This window comes from Musa acuminata, chromosome BXJ2-3, assembly GCF_036884655.1.
Source record: "Musa acuminata AAA Group cultivar baxijiao chromosome BXJ2-3, Cavendish_Baxijiao_AAA, whole genome shotgun sequence".
Lineage (NCBI taxonomy): Eukaryota > Viridiplantae > Streptophyta > Magnoliopsida > Zingiberales > Musaceae > Musa > Musa acuminata.
The window spans coordinates 9,063,252-9,082,224 of record NC_088340.1 but is presented as its reverse complement, the minus strand read 5'-3'; the positions used below and the strand labels follow the sequence as shown (position 1 = coordinate 9,082,224).

The 18,973-nt window shown below is 38.0% G+C and overlaps 2 protein-coding genes across 5 annotated transcripts; one reads left to right on the top strand and one right to left on the bottom strand.

Annotated features, from left to right (window-relative positions):
• The first annotated feature begins 4,401 nt into the window (after positions 1 to 4,401).
• Positions 4,402 to 12,534, top strand: LOC135607259 (pyrophosphate--fructose 6-phosphate 1-phosphotransferase subunit alpha-like). Its single transcript, XM_065098938.1, has 19 exons — positions 4,402 to 4,573; positions 5,140 to 5,312; positions 7,534 to 7,646; positions 8,331 to 8,405; positions 8,496 to 8,609; positions 8,699 to 8,766; positions 8,974 to 9,057; positions 9,139 to 9,192; positions 9,592 to 9,672; positions 9,813 to 9,906; positions 9,980 to 10,053; positions 10,182 to 10,292; positions 10,371 to 10,415; positions 10,496 to 10,552; positions 10,749 to 10,853; positions 10,940 to 11,056; positions 11,147 to 11,250; positions 11,552 to 11,717; positions 12,176 to 12,534. Exons 1-19 carry the CDS (start codon positions 4,484 to 4,486, stop codon positions 12,305 to 12,307), a joined length of 1,857 nt encoding a protein of 618 aa, XP_064955010.1. The 5' UTR covers positions 4,402 to 4,483; the 3' UTR covers positions 12,308 to 12,534.
• Positions 12,535 to 14,034: 1,500 nt separating this feature from the next.
• Positions 14,035 to 18,913, bottom strand: LOC135583093 (mitotic spindle checkpoint protein BUBR1-like). 4 transcript variants are annotated; one of them, XM_065098934.1, is made up of 11 exons: positions 18,406 to 18,913; positions 18,144 to 18,203; positions 17,559 to 17,703; positions 17,313 to 17,470; positions 16,693 to 16,774; positions 16,550 to 16,616; positions 16,425 to 16,485; positions 15,037 to 15,202; positions 14,852 to 14,934; positions 14,514 to 14,684; positions 14,035 to 14,426 (listed from the first exon to the last, which is right to left on the bottom strand). In XM_065098934.1, exons 1-11 carry the CDS (start codon positions 18,693 to 18,695, stop codon positions 14,366 to 14,368), a joined length of 1,344 nt encoding a protein of 447 aa, XP_064955006.1. In that variant the 5' UTR covers positions 18,696 to 18,913; the 3' UTR covers positions 14,035 to 14,365. The 4 variants fall into 4 exon arrangements, with proteins under 4 accessions (XP_064955006.1, XP_064955007.1, XP_064955008.1 ...); XM_065098935.1 differs by having other exon boundaries at positions 14,038 to 14,426; positions 16,425 to 16,479; XM_065098936.1 differs by having other exon boundaries at positions 14,042 to 14,426; positions 14,514 to 14,594; positions 18,406 to 18,753.
• Positions 18,914 to 18,973: the final 60 nt, after the last annotated feature.

The following is an 18,973-nucleotide window of genomic DNA, read 5'->3' as shown; positions in this document are numbered from 1 at the left end:
TGTCTCATCATCTCATCGTCCTTACTCCCTGCGTATTTATACCCAGGAAGAGATCAGAGAAGCTGCGGTGTTAATGATTGAAAGAGCTGGGTGATGTGACGGCGGCGGTGGTGGTGCGGGAATGGGATTGAAGGAGGAATACATCGTTGCTTGCATTGCACTACTTCATCCACCAACGTGCATGCGCGTGGTGGGTGCCATGGGTGAACCCCTCTCGATCTTGATAGAGCCGCTCATGCGCTCTCTAAATTTTGGATCTGGAGATTAGCCCCACCATTTCTTGTTCTCGGCTTCTCTTTGTCTCTTAGCCGTACAATTCCACTGCATCCATCGACTGCATTCAAGCATGATCACAACAAAAAACTGTCTGAGCTCAGTGATGAATCCATGAAATGCACCGCCCTTGGTTATCATAGATAACTACTCTGGAATGACCATTCTGTGGGGGCACACCACGTTTGGCGCGCACCTGTCCGTCTCTTCTTCTTCTTCTTCTTCTTCTTGTTTTCCAAGAGAGAGATGGGAACAGGAGTCATGCGATTGATGATGATGACTGTAGTCTGCAGGTGTGATGATGACTCCATTTAGCTCCGAGTTGGAGTATGCAGAAAGAAACAAGGATGAGGGAGTCCACGTCAAAGGGTAGCAGCTGTAATAGGAAATTTATGGCAATGAAATCCAAAAGTCTGGATCTTTATTTCCTTTCCATATATTACCAAACAATCCACATTTGGACAACCAAGATTGCCAGCGTGAGCAAGAGGATCTACGGGCTGCCTGTCTACCTCAAGAGACTGAAATATTGAAACCAATTTGAGCATAAATTTAAACGAAAGGCAATCACTCGAAAGAAGTTGTTCTATCCTACGGAAAAAAAAAAGTTTTGGAAAAAAATTAAATGATATAAAACGAATGTTCTATTCCACCTACCACTAAATGGGTAAATTGTGATAGGCAATAATAATCTCACTTTGTTTTGGCTAAAAATTTGAAGTTGTGCACGACAAACTATAATGAGTGTAAATGTGTAATGATATTAAAAGAGTCATTATAAAATTAAATAAAATTATAAATATCCAATCGCTTTCAATGTCGAATATTTTGATCATCCATTCGATTGATTTGTCGAATAGGATATTATTATCTTGATGGATAACCTCTTTGCTTGATTTTGTTTTATTATCTTTATTCAATCATCGATGTATGATTGAGTTTTATTTAGAATCTATCCACTTATGTTAAAAGTTTATTTCATAACTACCATCGACACTAGAGTTACTAGTATTTACCTCGTGATCATCATCAAAATTGAAAATGTATTGTGTATCACATCCACCATTCTAGAATAAAAAACTTCATACCTACTATCACCAAACCTAAAAGAGAAATTGTTAAGTACATATCAAACTTGGAGTCCAAGTCGGATGATCCCCTTAATTTTTATTATTATCATAATAATAGATTTACACCCTTGAAGATTTTACAACTCCCGCTAACTTGATAGATGTAGAAGTTTCAGATGTATAATACTCTCTACTATAGTTAGCACTATAATGAACATATAAGTTAATGTCCAATCTTTATATTTCTTTAATTTTATTACCAATATAACATCTACTCCTAAACTTTCATAATAAGTGGTTAAATAATTATTGAAGCTATATAATCTAGGGTGTGAGGATCAAAAACACATGCAACTAAATAAATTAGTAGATTTTTTTTAAAAAAATAATTTGTTTATTTTGATTTTATAGCCATTATAATCACATTCAAATCATTATCATATTAATATTCTTCTAAAGCTCTAACAACATTAATATATACAATCAAAGATATATGGGTAATAGGATAATAAACATTAGATGAAGTATATGTTGCATTATTAAAAATTTTTAAATTTTCTAATTTTTTTTACACAATGAATATAAACTTACCTAATATTATTTGTAATATTAAAAGTACATAATTATTTTTTATATTCAAAAAAATCTTTAAGCAATTCATAGAATTACATCGGGTCTGAACATCCTAGGAAATCTTTTGAATATTTTGTTATTTAATTTATAAAAATTGGCCCACCCTTTCATTACTTGTGAATGACTCATAAGAATGAAATAATTTACTTAATGAGAGGAGAAAAAGTTTATAAAGATCTAAGACCTTCTTGTATGCATAAATCCAAAACATACCAAACACATCTAATGTGAAAAAAGATACCACTAAAAACAGGTTGACATCAGTTGTGGAATAGAAGTAGTATTTGCCACTACATTATATCAACCAATAGAAAATATTTTAAAAATTAAATAATATTTTTAAATTATTTTTATTATTCTATAAATATTATTGATTGTATGTCATTCATCAAAAATTTTAAAAGTAATAATTTATTTATTTTTTGAATGGTTCAATTATTATCAATTGGATCTCAAGTGATTCCTATATAAGAATACATTTCTTAGTAATCACTCTAAATATCAACACGAATAGAAATACAATCATTAAAAAATTAAAAATTATTTTATAAATCTTTTTTTTGTTATAGGGATTATGTAAAATACGAGTATAAGTAATTTGAGGAACTCTTTGGTTGGTGGGATTCAAAGCCCTGCGACAATAATCAACAAAACTGACATTTTCATCGAAACTAAAAGATAAATATTTATAAAAAAATAATCTAGCTAGTATTTCATAAAATTTTTCAATAAAAAGATAAAAAGTGGGATTAATAATATACTTAAAAATTTATGTTTGACTTTTTTTCCATATCGACTGTGTTGAACAATTCTTCGTGATATACTTTTTGAAAGTTATATATCCTCTTTCTTTGAATTTAAAATTTTAGTCACGATAGTTGCATATGACATATATAAGATGTCCGACTTAACTTTGGTAGCCATATTGATTTCATTTGACTCGTGCTCGATGGTCATGTGTTGACTTTCTTGAGTTGTCATAGTTGGATTTTCAAAAGCTTCCACAATAACGAAGTGGTGACTTCCACTTACTATAGAAATAATAGAGAGTTTAAGAGAGAGCGTATGAGAGTTTAACAGTGTTCGTTCAAAGAGTACTTAATCAAAGTGTGAGGAAGAATGAGGGGTTCAAAGGAGTATTTATAAGGGTTTTAAAATTTTTCCTAAAATCCCTCAAAACTAACTATTATTTACTATTAGAATGAGCAAATCTTTTTTTTCTTTTCTTTTTTTTTTTTTTAAATATTTTTAAATTATAAATAATATTTTTTTTGAAAATAATTGTTAATATGACTATTGCGAGAGGTAAACCGGTCATTTGACTCTCCGCTAATCGTTGGGTTAGGTATGGATCATTAGGCTCAATTATTTGATCGCTCATTTTTTTTATATTTTTTTTAAATCATCGAACGAATGATTTAAATAGAAATCATCGATTTTAGTTCTTAAATTATTATTAGTTTCGAAATTGACAATCTTGATTTTGGTCCGATTCGATTTCGATAGGAACCACCGAACCAATCCATGCTCGAAAGAAAGTCTTCCCTCGTTCCAACATCGCACAGGAGAGTGCTACAGGCGGCTTATAACAATTGCTGGATGACTTCTTTTCTCCATGGAATCATTATCCCTCTCTCCAAGGATGCTTGGAATTATACTCTTAGACCTAATTCGGCTCTACATACATGTCAAAGGCATAGAAAAAGAAGCCTGCTGATGAATGACAACTGAGAGAGAACCAACCATAGTGCGTCCCCTGTTGCTATGGGTAGGTAAGCAGAATAATTTTCACCAGTGACGATAAAGAGAGAGGTCATCTGTTGCTGTATGGCGGTAGGTGAGCAGAATACATTTCACCAGAGACGATAAAGAGAGGTCAATTATATGGCTCGATGCCATGGTTGGGAAAACGCAGGAGAGAGAACCATCAGCAACTGCCTACGGTTTCGAGACCCGGACAAGGGCGTCATACGGTAAGCTCACCGTCGTAAGAGGAGAACGCCATCTATTCTATCCTTTTGATGGGCTGTTTGCTTTTAAAACAGTATCCAGTCTCGCCTGGGCCCGGCCCGGCCCGGCCCATTTTTAACGACCTAAGCAATCAGAATCTGACAAGTCAGCAGGGTATATTATAATCCATCTGCTATCCCTGGTTCTGATCCCAGTTTTGGAACAGCAAATCCTATTCCTCTCGCGAAACCCAACGCAGTCTCATCGCCGAGGGGGAAGGGTATTTTCGTCAAACACCACTGCGGCGCGCAGACCCGTGGCGGGCAATGAAGTCGCGAAACCGGTGGCGGCGTCGCGACTCGTTTCCTGCCATCGCCCGCGGTTTGTGTTACCTCGTCCCCGCGACCCTCTCTCGGGTCTCCTCCACGTCGTACACGACGACAATTATATATACACTGACGCAATGCGGAAGGATATTAAAAAGGATTCCTACACGCACAGACAGGGCAAAGGAAGCAAACGAGAAGGGGGAGAAGATTGCAAGGTGAAGGAAAGGTATGGAGTCGGATTTCGGCGTTCCTCGGGAGCTATCGGAGCTCCAGAAGAAGCGAGCAGAGTACCACCCTGAGCTCCCTCCCTGTCTCCAGGTCTCTCTCCGTCCTCTTCTACTGCTATTACGACCAGTTTTCTTCTTGCCTTTTTGGAGAGGGTTGACGACGTTTCCTTTCGTTTCTTCTTCCGTTGCGAGTCTGCTCGATGTTTGCTCGATGGCGGATTGTGTCCCTTTCGCCTTTGGGGGATCGAAAGGGTACTACAAGATAAGATACTTAAAGGGGTTAAATTCGTTGTGGAGTTTGATGCAATTCCTTTCCCCACTCTTTTTCAGTGGCTCATCCGCGGGTAATAATAGGTGCAAATTGAGTAAACCCTTCCATTAGCTGGTCTATTGGGATGATCGAGCTCGAAGATGATATTTTTCTTGAAATCAGTTTAATTCTAATCATGATTTCATCTACCCTATATTCTGCTTATGAGGAAATGTCTTAGCTGCTTCATGAATCTGGCAGAATATGTGTAATACTGCTTAATTTGGGTTCCTCCTGCACTATATATTCGATCTTTTTTGCCTGTTCTGGGATCTTCATGTGGATTACATGTGCTTCCTTTGTTGGATCAAGTCCGTAAACTCGTCTGTTTCCCCTATGGTGAACAGGGCACTACGGTGAGGGTAGAGTTTGGCGATTCGACAACCTGTGCAGATCCATCTAGTGAACATGTCATCGGTCGGGCGTTTCCGCACACATTTGGTCAGCCATTAGCTCATTTCTTGAGGGCCACAGCCAAGGTGCCTGATGCCCAGATCATTACGGAGCATCCCCCTATGAGGTTCGTGAATATGAGCTCTTCTACAGTATGCTTAGTGTGCAACATTTTCTTGATTAATATCTGTAGATACAAGTTTGAACCATACACAGAAATCTACATTGAAAAGCTATCCTACAACATTAATGCAAACATAGGATGGAAGATACACACTACTTTTCCTGTCAATTTCCTCAGGTCTGAGAATCATTGAACTTTCCCCATTTAAGTAGCGGCATGCCATATTGATGTCATCTTCTTTTTCCCATCGAACGTTTGTGACGCCATAACAAATCAGTGTCTCGAAATATAAAATAACATGTACTCTAAACCAAGGTTCGCCATACCGATGTGTACCGCCCGGTACGGGCGGTACGTACCGGTCCGAGAGGCGACCGGTACGCGGACCGCCCTCTACCGGGCGGTACACCAAAAAAAGCCTGTATCGGGCGGTAACGGTCGAAATTTCGACCGTTACCGCCCGGTACCATTCGGTAACGGTCGATTTCGACCGTTACCGCCCGATACCACTCGGTAACGGTCGAAATCGACCGGTACCACTCGGTAACGGTCGAAATCGACCGTTACCACACTGTAGCAGTGCTACAGTGCTCCAACGGTCAAATTGACCGTTGTAGCCATTTCTCCTCCTATTTAAACTAATCTTCTCTCCCCTATTTCATTATACACTCTTAAACTCTCTCTCAAACATTTCTTTTCTCTCATAAACTCTATAAAACAACGATTTGTGAATTCAATCGAGGTAAATTTGGGAAGATTAAGAGGAAGAACTTTCTAATCAAAAGGTATGAGTCAAACTGCTCGAGGAACTACCGATACCCAACGGTCACACTCGTCCGCCCAACGTGCAAAGGCAAAGGGGAAGGCAATAGCATCAGTTGCATCGTTGGAAAGAATCGAGTCGGGCGACGAGACACCTTCACAATCACATTCTCTTTCTCGTTCGGTCCAGAGACATGACAGCAACACGGACAACAGTGCCTCAACAAATGATGGCGGTGATACCGGGCAGTCGTTGGTCTCGTCTGCACAACTTGAGGGTGGTGAATGGACTGAGGAGCAATATTTTACACATGCCACTCAAGATTTAGATCATGGAACTCGACAAGGTACTGGTTAAGTTTATGCGCGGAAGGGAAAGGAGAAGGGGAAGGGGAAGGCAGTGGATGAATATGAACAAATGCGACAGAGCATACATGATATAGACACAGAAAGAGACTCATCGTATTCACAGCCATCGTATTATGAAGAATTATATGGGCAACAACAGTATGGTGATAGTTGGTCATCCTTCTCTGAGCAACAGCATGATACAGAACAACACCAATATATGCCTCAAGAGCTGCCTCGGACAAATATGATTTATGACGATCAATCTACGATCAGTACCACATTGATGCATCAATGGCATACGGTGTATCAATACACTATGTCATGTGATCAATTTCATGATTGGGTCAAACAAACGTATCATATTGATATGTATCGGATCGAGGACCCCGATCCACCACCCGTGGAGGCTTGTCGTTCGTTTTGGTGGTAGAATTAACAATCAGGTATATCTAGATATATGATTATTTAATTCATTTGAATTTTAGAGTTTATATTGTAACAAAATAGTCTAACAATTCAACTGATTTTTCTATAGATATTTCAATCTATAACGAGCTGAAATACGAACCTCGAACAAGACTACCTCAAAGCCCGAAAAAGATATGTGATGCTATTTTTACCAAATTTACATTGATTTTGCTAAACTTATATTATTACTATATTTATTTGTAACTTGAAAACTCTATCCTAACTTTTTTTTTAATTTTCAGGTATTTTCGGAGGGATAAATCGGTGAAATCAGGTGTACCGAGCGGTACACCTCGGTATACCGCTCGGTACGCCGTACCGTACCGTACCGAGCCAGCGTCGAAACGCCGGTACGGTACGGTTCGGCGAACCTTGCTCTAAACACAGTTAATATTAATCTAACCAATAGAGTGTACATGTTGTACAAGTTGGCTACTTACATGATAGGACTTGGAATTGGTTTCTCAGTAATCCCAAAAGCTTAAGTGGTTAGGACAAGGCTCCATCTATACTTTTAATTTTTATTGTCCCTTTTTTTGGCATGGGCTTGTATTACTCTTCAAGTTATGAAGTTGAGTTGCTCATGTTTCTTCATCTGATCTCTCTTGTTGATGCATTCATTGTTCCACATGATGAAATGCAGGGTTGGTGTGGTATTTTGTGGAAGGCAATCACCAGGAGGACATAACGTTGTATGGGGCCTTTATAGTGCTATTAAAATTCACAACCCCGACAGTATTTTGCTTGGTTTTGTTGGTAAGCATTTCTCATCATGAAGCATTCCTTTTCTACAGTGTCTACGTCAAGAAACATTTTTTGCAAGCAAATTCAAATTCATCATTCAGCTATACAGAAAAAAGAAATGTATGTTCACTTATCAACGGAGGATTTCAACACCTATTCATAACATATTCCAGCCAGTCAGTGGTATAGCATGGACTGGCTTTGTTGGACAAAGTGGTTGTTAGCACAAAAGAGGGAGCAAGAAATAAAGGGCATGAAATTGGGGATAAATAACATGTGCAATTTGGGGTTGGTCCTCATTCCGGTTTTCATGCATGTAATTTTATGTGGTGTGCACATAAGTTGTGCTTCTCATGAACCATACATTTCGGACATACCTGGTACTTAAGATGGATGAATATAGGTAGTGGCCTTTACTGATTCTTGTTAATTTAAATTGTTTAATTCTCGACAAGAAAGCAACTTGTGAAGTTTTCCTGTCTTTTTGTTTTGAAATGAAAGTTCCTGTCTGTGATCCTCAAATTTGTTTGTGCTGTTTCTTAACTTATTCTAATTCATTTAGCTGTTGTCCGTCTATAAGCAGTTACTGTGAGTATGAGGCCAGGATTTCTAGGTTAATTTATATGAATTATAAGCTAATGGCTTCTCAGTTGAGATAAATACAAACCAAACTCCTTTTCCATCACTTTGATACAGGTGGCACTGAAGGTCTATTTGCACAGAGAACTCTGGAAATCACAGATGAGGTTCTTGCTACTTATAAAAATCAAGGTGTGCAAAAACTTAGCTACAGTATCTTATTTTCATCTTATTAAGCTCATCGATCGTTCTGATCTGAAGAAGCTGTTTTTTGTTTTGAAGGTGGCTATGATTTGCTAGGCCGGACTGTGGATCAAATCAGAACAACTGAGCAAGTAAATGCTGCTTTGACTGCTTGCCGAGATCTGAAATTGGATGGTCTTGTCATTGTTGGAGGTACTTGATGATTCCACGGAAGACTTCTAGTATCTTTTCAGATTTGTGTGTATACCTTCTTACTAAATCCTTATTGCTTATGTCACAAGGAGTCACATCCAACTCAGATGCTGCTCAGCTTGCAGAAACATTTGCTGAGGCCAAATGTCCAACAAAGGTACCTCTGTTTTCCATATATTATTATTTTTTACATTCATTTGTTGTTGAATGACTCAATCCATATACAAATTGACTATATTCCTTTTTGGTGACCAGACATCTGAATGATAACATTTTACACAAAATTTATATAAAGTGTTTTCTTTTCTCCATCTATGCTTATATTGGTTTCTTCCAATGATTTACAAACATAGAATGTGAACAGGTGGTTGGCGTCCCTGTTACTTTTTATGGGGATCTTAAGAATCAGTTTGTTGAGACCGATGTTGGATTCGACACTGTTTGCAGGGTAAGCCTCATGTAAGCTCATAACAAATGTGTGGTTCAATCTTCACAATTTGATGCTTATTATGCTACTTCTCAATTCCAGGTTAATTCGCAACTAATAAGCAATGTCTGCATTGATGCACTGTCTGCAGAGAAGGTAAGAATGATCTTACAGCCTTAGAAAAGGAGTAAAAAAAGGATAGCATATCTATTAGTTATGATAATGAAATAACTCGGTTGACTTAGGCTTTTAGCAAGACCTGATAGGAACCTATCGTGGTTAAAAAAAATTAAAAGAAACAAAAAAGAACTGGTTTTTCCTTTTGGTATTAAAACCTTTTGATATGTGTTGCTCTGATACATGATGGAAATTGTTGGCACTTATTGCTGGTGCTCATGCAGTTAATCATTTTTTAACCAAATATTATTTTTACTTGAAAAGAAATCAGTGTGACTTTCGTCAGAAAATATTTGCTTGAATTGTACAACATTTCAATTATGTAATAAGAACATTTGCCTTTTAGATACTTTTATCAACTAATGGACTCTGCTGCAGTATTATTATTTCATTCGCCTGATGGGACGCAAAGCTTCTCATGTGGCTTTAGAGTGTGCACTTCAGAGTCATCCGAATATGGTTTGTCCCCATAAGAAATTCTGTTCTTGTTGGCTTATTTAATAATGATTAGTAAGGAAATTTTTTTATTGCCGAGGAGAGATGCATGCAGGCTTTTGTTCTAATAGTGCTATATATTCATTTGATTTATCCATTGTCAGCTCATCTTGGGAGAGGAGGTGGCCTTGTCAAAACTTACCATTTTTGACATTACAAAGCAAATTTGTGATGCAGTTCAAGCCAGGGCAGAGAAAGGTGGGACTATTTTAATATGCTTTGGTTATTGGCTAATATGTCCTATTCTGATAACTCACCTTTTTTTCTCCAGAGAAGTACCATGGTGTCATTCTCATTCCTGAGGGTCTCATAGAGAGCATTCCAGAATTGTATGCTCTTCTACAGGTAGTTCCTTGTTCCTACAATAAACGACATGCTCACCAACATCTATAGAAATAATCACCACATGGAAAACTTGTAGTTTATTTGAACATGCTCCAACATTTTATGATATTTGGCTGTGACTGTTCCAGGAAATTCACGGTCTCCACAACCAAGGCATTTTAACTGAAAATATTTCTTCTCATCTTTCACCTTGGGCATCTGCGTTGTTTGAATTTTTGCCACCCTTTATTAGGAAACAGGTTCTTCCTACTTCTTTAATTAAATGAGAGCAAATTGTTTGTGTTCTTAATCTTACCATAAGAAATTCTTAAATGCAGCTGCTGCTTCATCCAGAATCTGATGACTCTGCCCAGTTGTCCCAGGTACATCTTATTATATGTGGAAACAAGAAAAGGTTCCTATTAATGTTTTCTTATTTAACCCTAATGATTCTTTTCTTCAGATTGAAACAGAGAAGCTCTTTGCACAGTTAGTTGAAACAGAAATGAACAGAAGGATGGTAAGTCAACTTCTACAGTTGATGGTGGCATAGTTTCAAGAACTTCCCATTAAGCGAATGTCACTTGGCTGATGATATTACAAGTTGCACTGATAATTCACATCAATATATTAGTTGTTTATTCCTTAATTTAGTATGAGCTCCTTTGCCGTTGTGATTTTAACTTGAAAGTATTAAATGATTCTTATTCTTCCAGAAAGAAGGCATATATAAAGGGAAGAAATTCAATGCCATCTGCCATTTCTTTGGGTATCAAGCTCGTGGATCTTTACCATCAAAATTCGACTGCGACTATGCATATGTATGTGCCAACTTGTGTGTTTTGCTTTTTTTTCCCCCATTTTTTTTGGTTATATGATTCAACAAATAAATTTTCTTGACATACAGGTTCTTGGACACATCTGCTATCATATCTTAGCAGCGGGTTTAAATGGATACATGGCCACTATAACAAACTTGAAACATCCTGTGAACAAATGGCGCTGTGGTGCTGCACCACTTACGGTATGATCTTCATTGTTTGCAATCCTTGCATGTCGAAAACATCAATTATTTATGTAGATCAAATTGAATAAATAATTTGGTTTCACCTAGGCAATGATGACTGTGAAGCGATATTCTCGTGGACCTGGAGCCACTCCTATTGGAAAACCTGCCATCCATCCCTCTACGGTGGACTTGAAAGGAAAAGTTTACGAGTATGTTTCAAAGATCGCACCTTGATGTCCCTAAGTTGCATTAGTTTGCATTTCAACCAAACAAGGTCAAAGTACTCAAGTAGCTCTATCAGAAATCTATACAATCATCGTGAATAACTGATCATCGTTATCTCACATTACACTCTTATAGATGTTATACTGAAATTTGTCAAGGATTGGCAGTAAATTTGGTCCATCTGACAATTGGAGTGTGATTTTCTAATCTTTCAGTGATAGAGCTACACAACTACCTTTTGTAATCTACTTCAACCGTCTGGTATCTTCTTGCCTCTTGTTTCAGGTTGTTGAGACAGAAGGCTTTGAGCTTTTTGATGGATGACTTGTACAGAAACCCAGGACCACTTCAATTTGAAGGACCGGGAGCTGATGTTAAGACCTACACACTCTCTGTTGAGGATCAAGATTACATGGGCCGAATGAAGAAGCTCCAGGAATACCTAGATAAGGTTCGCGTTATGATTACAATTGCGTCCGTTTTCTCTTCCGAGTTGATATGTTCCTAACAAGTGACATTTTTCATACCAACCGAAACCACTATGACATATATATTAGTGGGTTTTGTGAATTTATTTCAGTTTTCATTTTCTTGAGCCCATTTATGTGCAACATTCAAATTTTCCTTCTATAAAGCTATATCAATAGAGCAGTCTCTTACGAACTTGAAGTAACATCAGAAGCGATAATGTTGTTTCCGGAAATGAATTACAACATTTCTTCAACCATCATGTTGCTTAATGCATTTCACATCATTTATCATTTCACTTTGCAATGACTTCTACATGCTTCAAGGCTTTCTTTGTTAATTATCTCAATAATCACAATCCTACTGGAATTTCTACAATTATCAACGTCACATGGCCCCATCTCATCATGTCCTTCTTTGGTTGGCTTTCTTCATATGCAGGTGAAGAGCATTGTGAAGCCTGGGTGTTCACAAGATGTTCTTAAGGCTGCTCTGAGTTCCATGGCTTCTGTAACTGAAGTACTATCGGTAATGTCGACTCCATCATTTGGTGGCCGTTATCAGCCACTTTAACTTCGAGGCCAAACTTTCCTGGACGTTTTGGTATATAGATATGTGTTATCTCAGGCTTCTGTTAATTCTGGTGACGGTCCTTTGTGTCCATGAGTTCTGTTGTCGTGCAATAAGAATATGAAACCTGTTATTTCAGCTAAAACAACTGAGAGTTCTAATGTTTGTTACTTGGGATCGTTGACTGCTTGTACATATGATCTAAATAATGATGCATTTTGGGTTGCACAGCTTGAGACTTGTGTTCTGGTGGAAATCACCTGTTTTTGTCAACACCATGTGCGAATCTTTTGTGCTCTCAGCATCTACGATCATCATCAATTTTCTTTGGCAGGTGTGCCAACGTATGGACAACCTTGATGCCAGGTATCAGCAAAAAAATCTGTATGAGCATTATTGGCAAAATGGAGTCTTAAGAACAGGAACTTTGCCGGTTGAAGCACCAGATTCAGAGAGGATGGAAAAGAAATCCCACTTCGATTACAAATCCTCTCAAAAGACCATCAAAATGATGTACAATTTTCCCTGACAACACACCATTTAGTGGCAGCTCGTGTATTCTTTGGAATACGCATTTGTCTTGCGCTGTACGTCTTGCCGATGCTGCAGATTCTTAAATACTCCCAAAACATTCACAAATTTTCATCAAAAATAAATTATGAGCACCAAGTCATGATATAGTTCTTGTTCTCCTACCTCAAACAAGTTAAGCAGTAGTTTGACAGACCCGAGCAACTGATCCAAGGACAGGACTCCTGCTCGAGGCATTTCGTCGAACACTTGGCAAATCGTGTCAAAGTCGGTCCCCTTTCGGGACTGCACCATCAGCAGCTATGAGCACGGAGGACTGCTTGATGAACACCAAGCAATCTGCATAGAACGAGTTCAACGTGCCCATCAGCTGCATCCCGCGATCAGCTTTTCTCGACACCAGCGGCCGTCTACTGTTGCTTCTGCCGCAGCGCTGCCTTCCCCCTTCTTCTCTTCAGCAGACGCACCCATCGAACTAAGAAACCCAATACTCAACAACCTCACGCAGCAGCTCAGCGGGAAACCTCCATGCCATCTCCCGCATGGCCTCACATACCTAGTTCGACCCATCGGTGGACATGCTCTAATACACGGCAGCGTTATATATCCTCCATCTACTGTCACGGTGATGATATCCTCGAGACTCCATCATTTTCTAGATTCACCCGGTATACTCTTCCGTATCACCAACAATGTATGTTTATACAATCTAATTACATATTACCTCTTACAAGCATATCCCTATCTTTATATTTCTAAAAATTACATTAAAATTCTTATAGTTATGAAAATAAAATATTTAATATTATTTTTTTTCATGGACTCTGTTAACGAAAATACTATATGTGTTCAATGATAAATCTTATTAATATTTCTGTCGACAAAGTCACTAACATTAAAAGAAACAAGACTAAATATTTTATTTTTATAAATATAAAAATCTTAATATATTTTTTAAAATATAAAAAACGAAATACTAAAGATAACTAATCACATGAATGAGATAACATGTAATTAGCATCGTTTAGGCACATAAGTGTTCAAACAGGAATCTCAAACTGTCTGGTGATAGGCTCGCTCACCTGCCATAGCATCTCTGCTTAAACCAAGCTTAATATAATATGGAACTGGTAAGGCTTACGTGTCTATATATCTTTGCAATTAATTTCTCATCGGGCTGTGTTCTCTCTCCTCCCTGCACATCAAGAAGGCCAGGCAGTTAATGTACAGCAGATTACCCTCTTCCATGCATCAGTGTACTTTCTTTGGAGATTTCGTATAGACCTCTTCTTCATAATAGAGACTACATCATTAATTATTCTTATGCTAAAACGCAGTTGCTACAAGCTTTGGAGGAAAAAGCTGCTTAGACACCTAACAAATGAATTATGCAGCTGCATATAACATACATTTTAATTGCAATCAGCACCAGATTGTACCAATGTGCAGAAGCCAATCATCATCAAGCCTTGATATATAACGGCAACAGGGAGGAGCCTAAGAACACGCAACTGCAGGTTTCGGGACCAATCATCTGAGGCTGTGCAGATGAAAATTGCGCAACGGATTGACTTTGAGCATTTCTGTTTCGCTGTTCAAGACAAAAGGCATAGATGATCAAGCCAGCAACCTGAATAACAATGTATGTGGGAATCATCAAAATTTGGCTACTGCTTACTTCTTTAGGTTTTGGCTAGTTGCTTGCCGAAGTTTCAGTACCGAAGAATTCATATTCTTGGCAACCTTAGCTGGGGGTGATCTGATGCAAATACAAAAGTGTGAATACATTAGCTCGGAAACAGTTGCTCCATCCGCATGGAAGATGTAATATGAATGAGAAGCTTGATATCTGATAAGGATACGGAAATTTGAAACTGTCATTACAGTGAGTGCGGATAAATTCTAATTAAACTATTTCAGATAGTAAAATGGATTGCTAAACTAATTAATGGACTGAACTTAGTCAAATTTTGCTTAGTCAATTGCATAATATATAAAAATCAGCAGATAACGTACTCTGCACATTCTTCATCAACATACACCTCAATACAAGTACTTGATGTTGCTGAACCTGTTCTTTGTCCTATTTTTTGAGGGACCTATTACAAAAAAATTAATGAAATTACTCAAAAATTATCAACAGTTGAAAAAAAAAAAATACAAGAAAGCAAAGTTTGACTAAGAAGTCAATGGTGCCAGACCTTATATGATGACCACTTTTTAGGGATTGAAACATTTTCCTTACTTCGATCTGATCGGCTTCCTAGAGTACTCCAAGATCTTTCGTTGGCTTTCAGATTCGAGCATTGATCGTTTGCCCCAGTATTTGCATCTTTGTATATGGTGAGAGGCTTATTAGTATCAATCCTGTGAAAACATCATACAATAAAGTACATCAGTTTGAATGGTGGGGAAAACATCATACAATATTCCCGAGAGACGGTACATCAGTTTCTGAATCACCTAAAATGTATTTTAAAAAAAGAAAAAGGCAGGAGAGACAGGACATCTTTTCATTGCAACAATGCTAGTGAATTCAGAAACGACGCACTATACATTAACTTATAACTTAATGATGTTTTGGGAAGTTCGACTAAGAGGAGTTTATTTGCAATTGCAAAATATCTACATGTCAAGTACAATAAAGTTCATCAGTTTGAATGGTGGGGAAAACATCATACAATATTCCCGAGAGACGGTACATCAGTTTCTGAATCACCTAAAATGTATTTTAAAAAAAGAAAAAGGCAGGAGAGACAGGACATCTTTTCATTGCAACAATGCTAGTGAATTCAGAAACGACGCACTATACATTAACTTATAACTTAATGATGTTTTGGGAAGTTCGACTAAGAGGAGTTTATTTGCAATTGCAAAATATCTACATGTCAAGTACAATAAAGTTCATCAGTTTGAATGGTGGGGAAAACATCATACAATATTCCCGAGAGTAGAATCACCTAAAATGTATTTTAAAATAAGAAAAAGGCAGGAGAGACAGGACATCTTTTCATTGCAACAATGCTAGTGAATTCAGAAACAACGCACTATACATTAACTTATAACTTAATGATGTTTTGGGAAGTTCGACTAGGAGAAGGAGTTTATTTGCAATTGCAACAGATCTAAGAAGCACAGGCTCTAACTTAAAATAACTTAACAATTATGTGGATGTAAACAAAGTACTATATTAACAATATAGTTATAGTTCGAGTAAGTTTTTGTTCTGGTTGTTGACTGCATACAAAGTGGAATATCTCTGAAAAAATGCTGGCAGGAATCATTAGGTTCCATAATTTATCATACTAACAAAGAAACTTGTCTTTGTTATTTGACTATCTTCTTTTTTTCCATTTTTCTTTCCTGTCTTCCAGACTTCCGCATTTTTTGCTGCAAAAGCCTAAAGGTAGTAGTCTTGTAATTTAAGACAATTTAAAAATATGAACAAGTTGTGATGACTACATAGGTGTATGAAATCCTTGCTTATACATGCTTAGTGGGTAGTTTCACCTTTCCTCATTTATAAAAGCACAAAAGAAACTTGTTCACCTGAGAAATGCCTAATTTTGATTAATAGGGAACAGCTGACCTCTGTAGTGCGACCATCCTCTTAGATTGTCCAAAATTTTCTGCAGGCTGTCTTCCTGGGACTTCAGAAGATAAGGTAAGTGCTATACACTATAAAAATCACAATCAACTCCAAGAATGGCTTACTCGATTCTGCTGAAGTTAATACAGTTCCAAAGCTGCGAATGGGCAAGGGATGATATGCAAGACCTTCCTGTATGAGAAATACAAGAAGATAAGTACGTGTATAAAGATGAACAGAAAATTTTTTGAAGTTTAACGTGACATACGTCATTGCCATGCTTTTTTTGTGTTGAGCGCACAAGGAATGTCCTGTATGCATCTTCTAATTTCACTAATGATCTTGCCTTCCTATGATACAAAATCAACAATTCTATGCTTAGCTACCTAAAAAACCAGCAAACACTTAGAAAATCTTGCATTTTAAGTGTACATTCATATGCAATTTAAGATACTTTTTTCTTGTTATTTAATCAAAATATTTCCAAATTCCAGAAAAGGTTTCTCCAGTGACTCATCACTCTTGTATGTCTTCATGATACAAGCCTTTTCCCATCAAAATTCACAATCTAAGAAAAAGAAAATCCCTTGAAGGTCAGATGAATGTTACAACCAAGTATCGACCTACCATCAAACCTTTAATGCATGCTGGAGGCAATTTCCGAAACAATCTTCACAAAAGCACTGTCTAGTTTGTAGGTGAAGGTCAATCTTTACAAACATAAAGTAACTCTCAAACTTCTCATAAACCTTCAAAAAGTCTAAAATAATGAAAGCAATCTCTTGTCTTGGATGGAAGATTCATATCGAAGGACACCTCAACCAACAAACCACAATTTTATGAATCAATATAAATAATCATATTACAAGTTTCGTAGAGAAATTTAACCTTGCTAGACCAAGATTGAGGATCTCATCAGCCTTCCTTAGCTTATTCTTGGACTCCAGGTGCATGGCATAGGATGTGTAGAAGATTGAATGACTTTGCCCAATTTGATTCGCCTCCAAGAATTGGAATATGACTTCAGCATCTGCACAGCTATCCGCCTACAGAAAGAAATCAAGGTCCCGCATATTCTACCCAAATACGAAAAGAAAGGCCATAAAATATCAAGAAAGTAATCATGGTACCCACATATTCGAGCCACACTCTAAGATAACGCAAATCATCCCGATAGCGGTCATCATGCCAAAAGGTGCGCACACATTGCTCGTACATCACGATCAACCCTGAGCACTCTCCTCCAGTAGGAAATGATTCTTGAACCCATTTGATGCACCTTCATCAGGATGTATAATCAGATTAAATGGGGAAGCAAGAAAGATCCAGACTAATGTCAATTCAAAGGCTATTATGAGGACAAAAACATTACAAAGATCTCAAGAGAACATAGTAATGCATCCAGAGTAAGGAACAATAATTCAAGTATAGTTCACAAATAAGATCTGGATAGAGTAATAATGTCAAAACAACAAGATAGTTGATCTGTTTAATATAGGCAACCACGACAACAACAATAGCAACTAATACCAATTCTAGATCAGATAATTAAAAAGTTATACCAATTCAGCCAATAGAACCAACTAACTTTGCCTTTTTGCAGAATAAAGATGATGAGTATTCATGCTTCTTCTAACCGATGGAACCAAACAATGCACAGGATTGGGAGAAGAGAGAGAACAGGTTGGGGAAGGGGTAGAGAAAATTAGAAACCCTTACCTGAGCCATGGCTGCAGAGGATCTTCGCCTTGGTACTCATCGATGGCCTCGATCATCCTCCTGATGTATTATCAAGAACAAATGAAAGAAGGAAACGACTCAACTAAGATGGAAACAGGTACTCAAGAACCACGAAACCCTAAAAAGATATCCTCAGGAAACACGAAACCTCATCGTTTATCAACCCAACCATCTGTCTATTTCCAAGAAAGAACCAGGAAGAGGAGAAAGCCGAAGAGAAGGGGCAAATAGAGAGGAGTGCCTGCGGGTGCGGAGGAGAGAGGCATTCAGGCTGCGGTCGACCTGGGATCGGAGGGCATGATTGAGGAGCTTCACGTCGCGGCCGCGCTTCAGCGGTCGGACATTCTCCTTGTACACCTCCCACTCGAACCCACCACCCGTCGCCACTCCTCCATCCTTCTGCTGCAAGAACGCAGTCTCCGGATCTGCATCCGCCACCAACAACGCAGTCTCCGCTTCTCCTGCTGCTGCAGCAGCAAACGACGTCGCCTCCATTTGCTGCGGCTCTTCTGCTGCTGCCATTCCCAACATATCGTCTTCCGCTCCTTTTCCGCGTCAAACGTAAGACTCGAATTCAAAACGAGCGGACTACCTAAATATATTCCGCTTGGGGTTTCTATCCGACCGTTGTAGTCACGATCATCGCACGTGCCTGCTTCCGCGTCGATTCAAATTAGACATTAGGGTCGGTGACGTTCACCAGACAACCAATTCCGCCAAATCAATCTCAATTTGCTTGAGATGCATGCGTATCACTTAGCAATCAAATTAATAGCTCTCAGAATTGTGCACCAACACCTACAACTTCA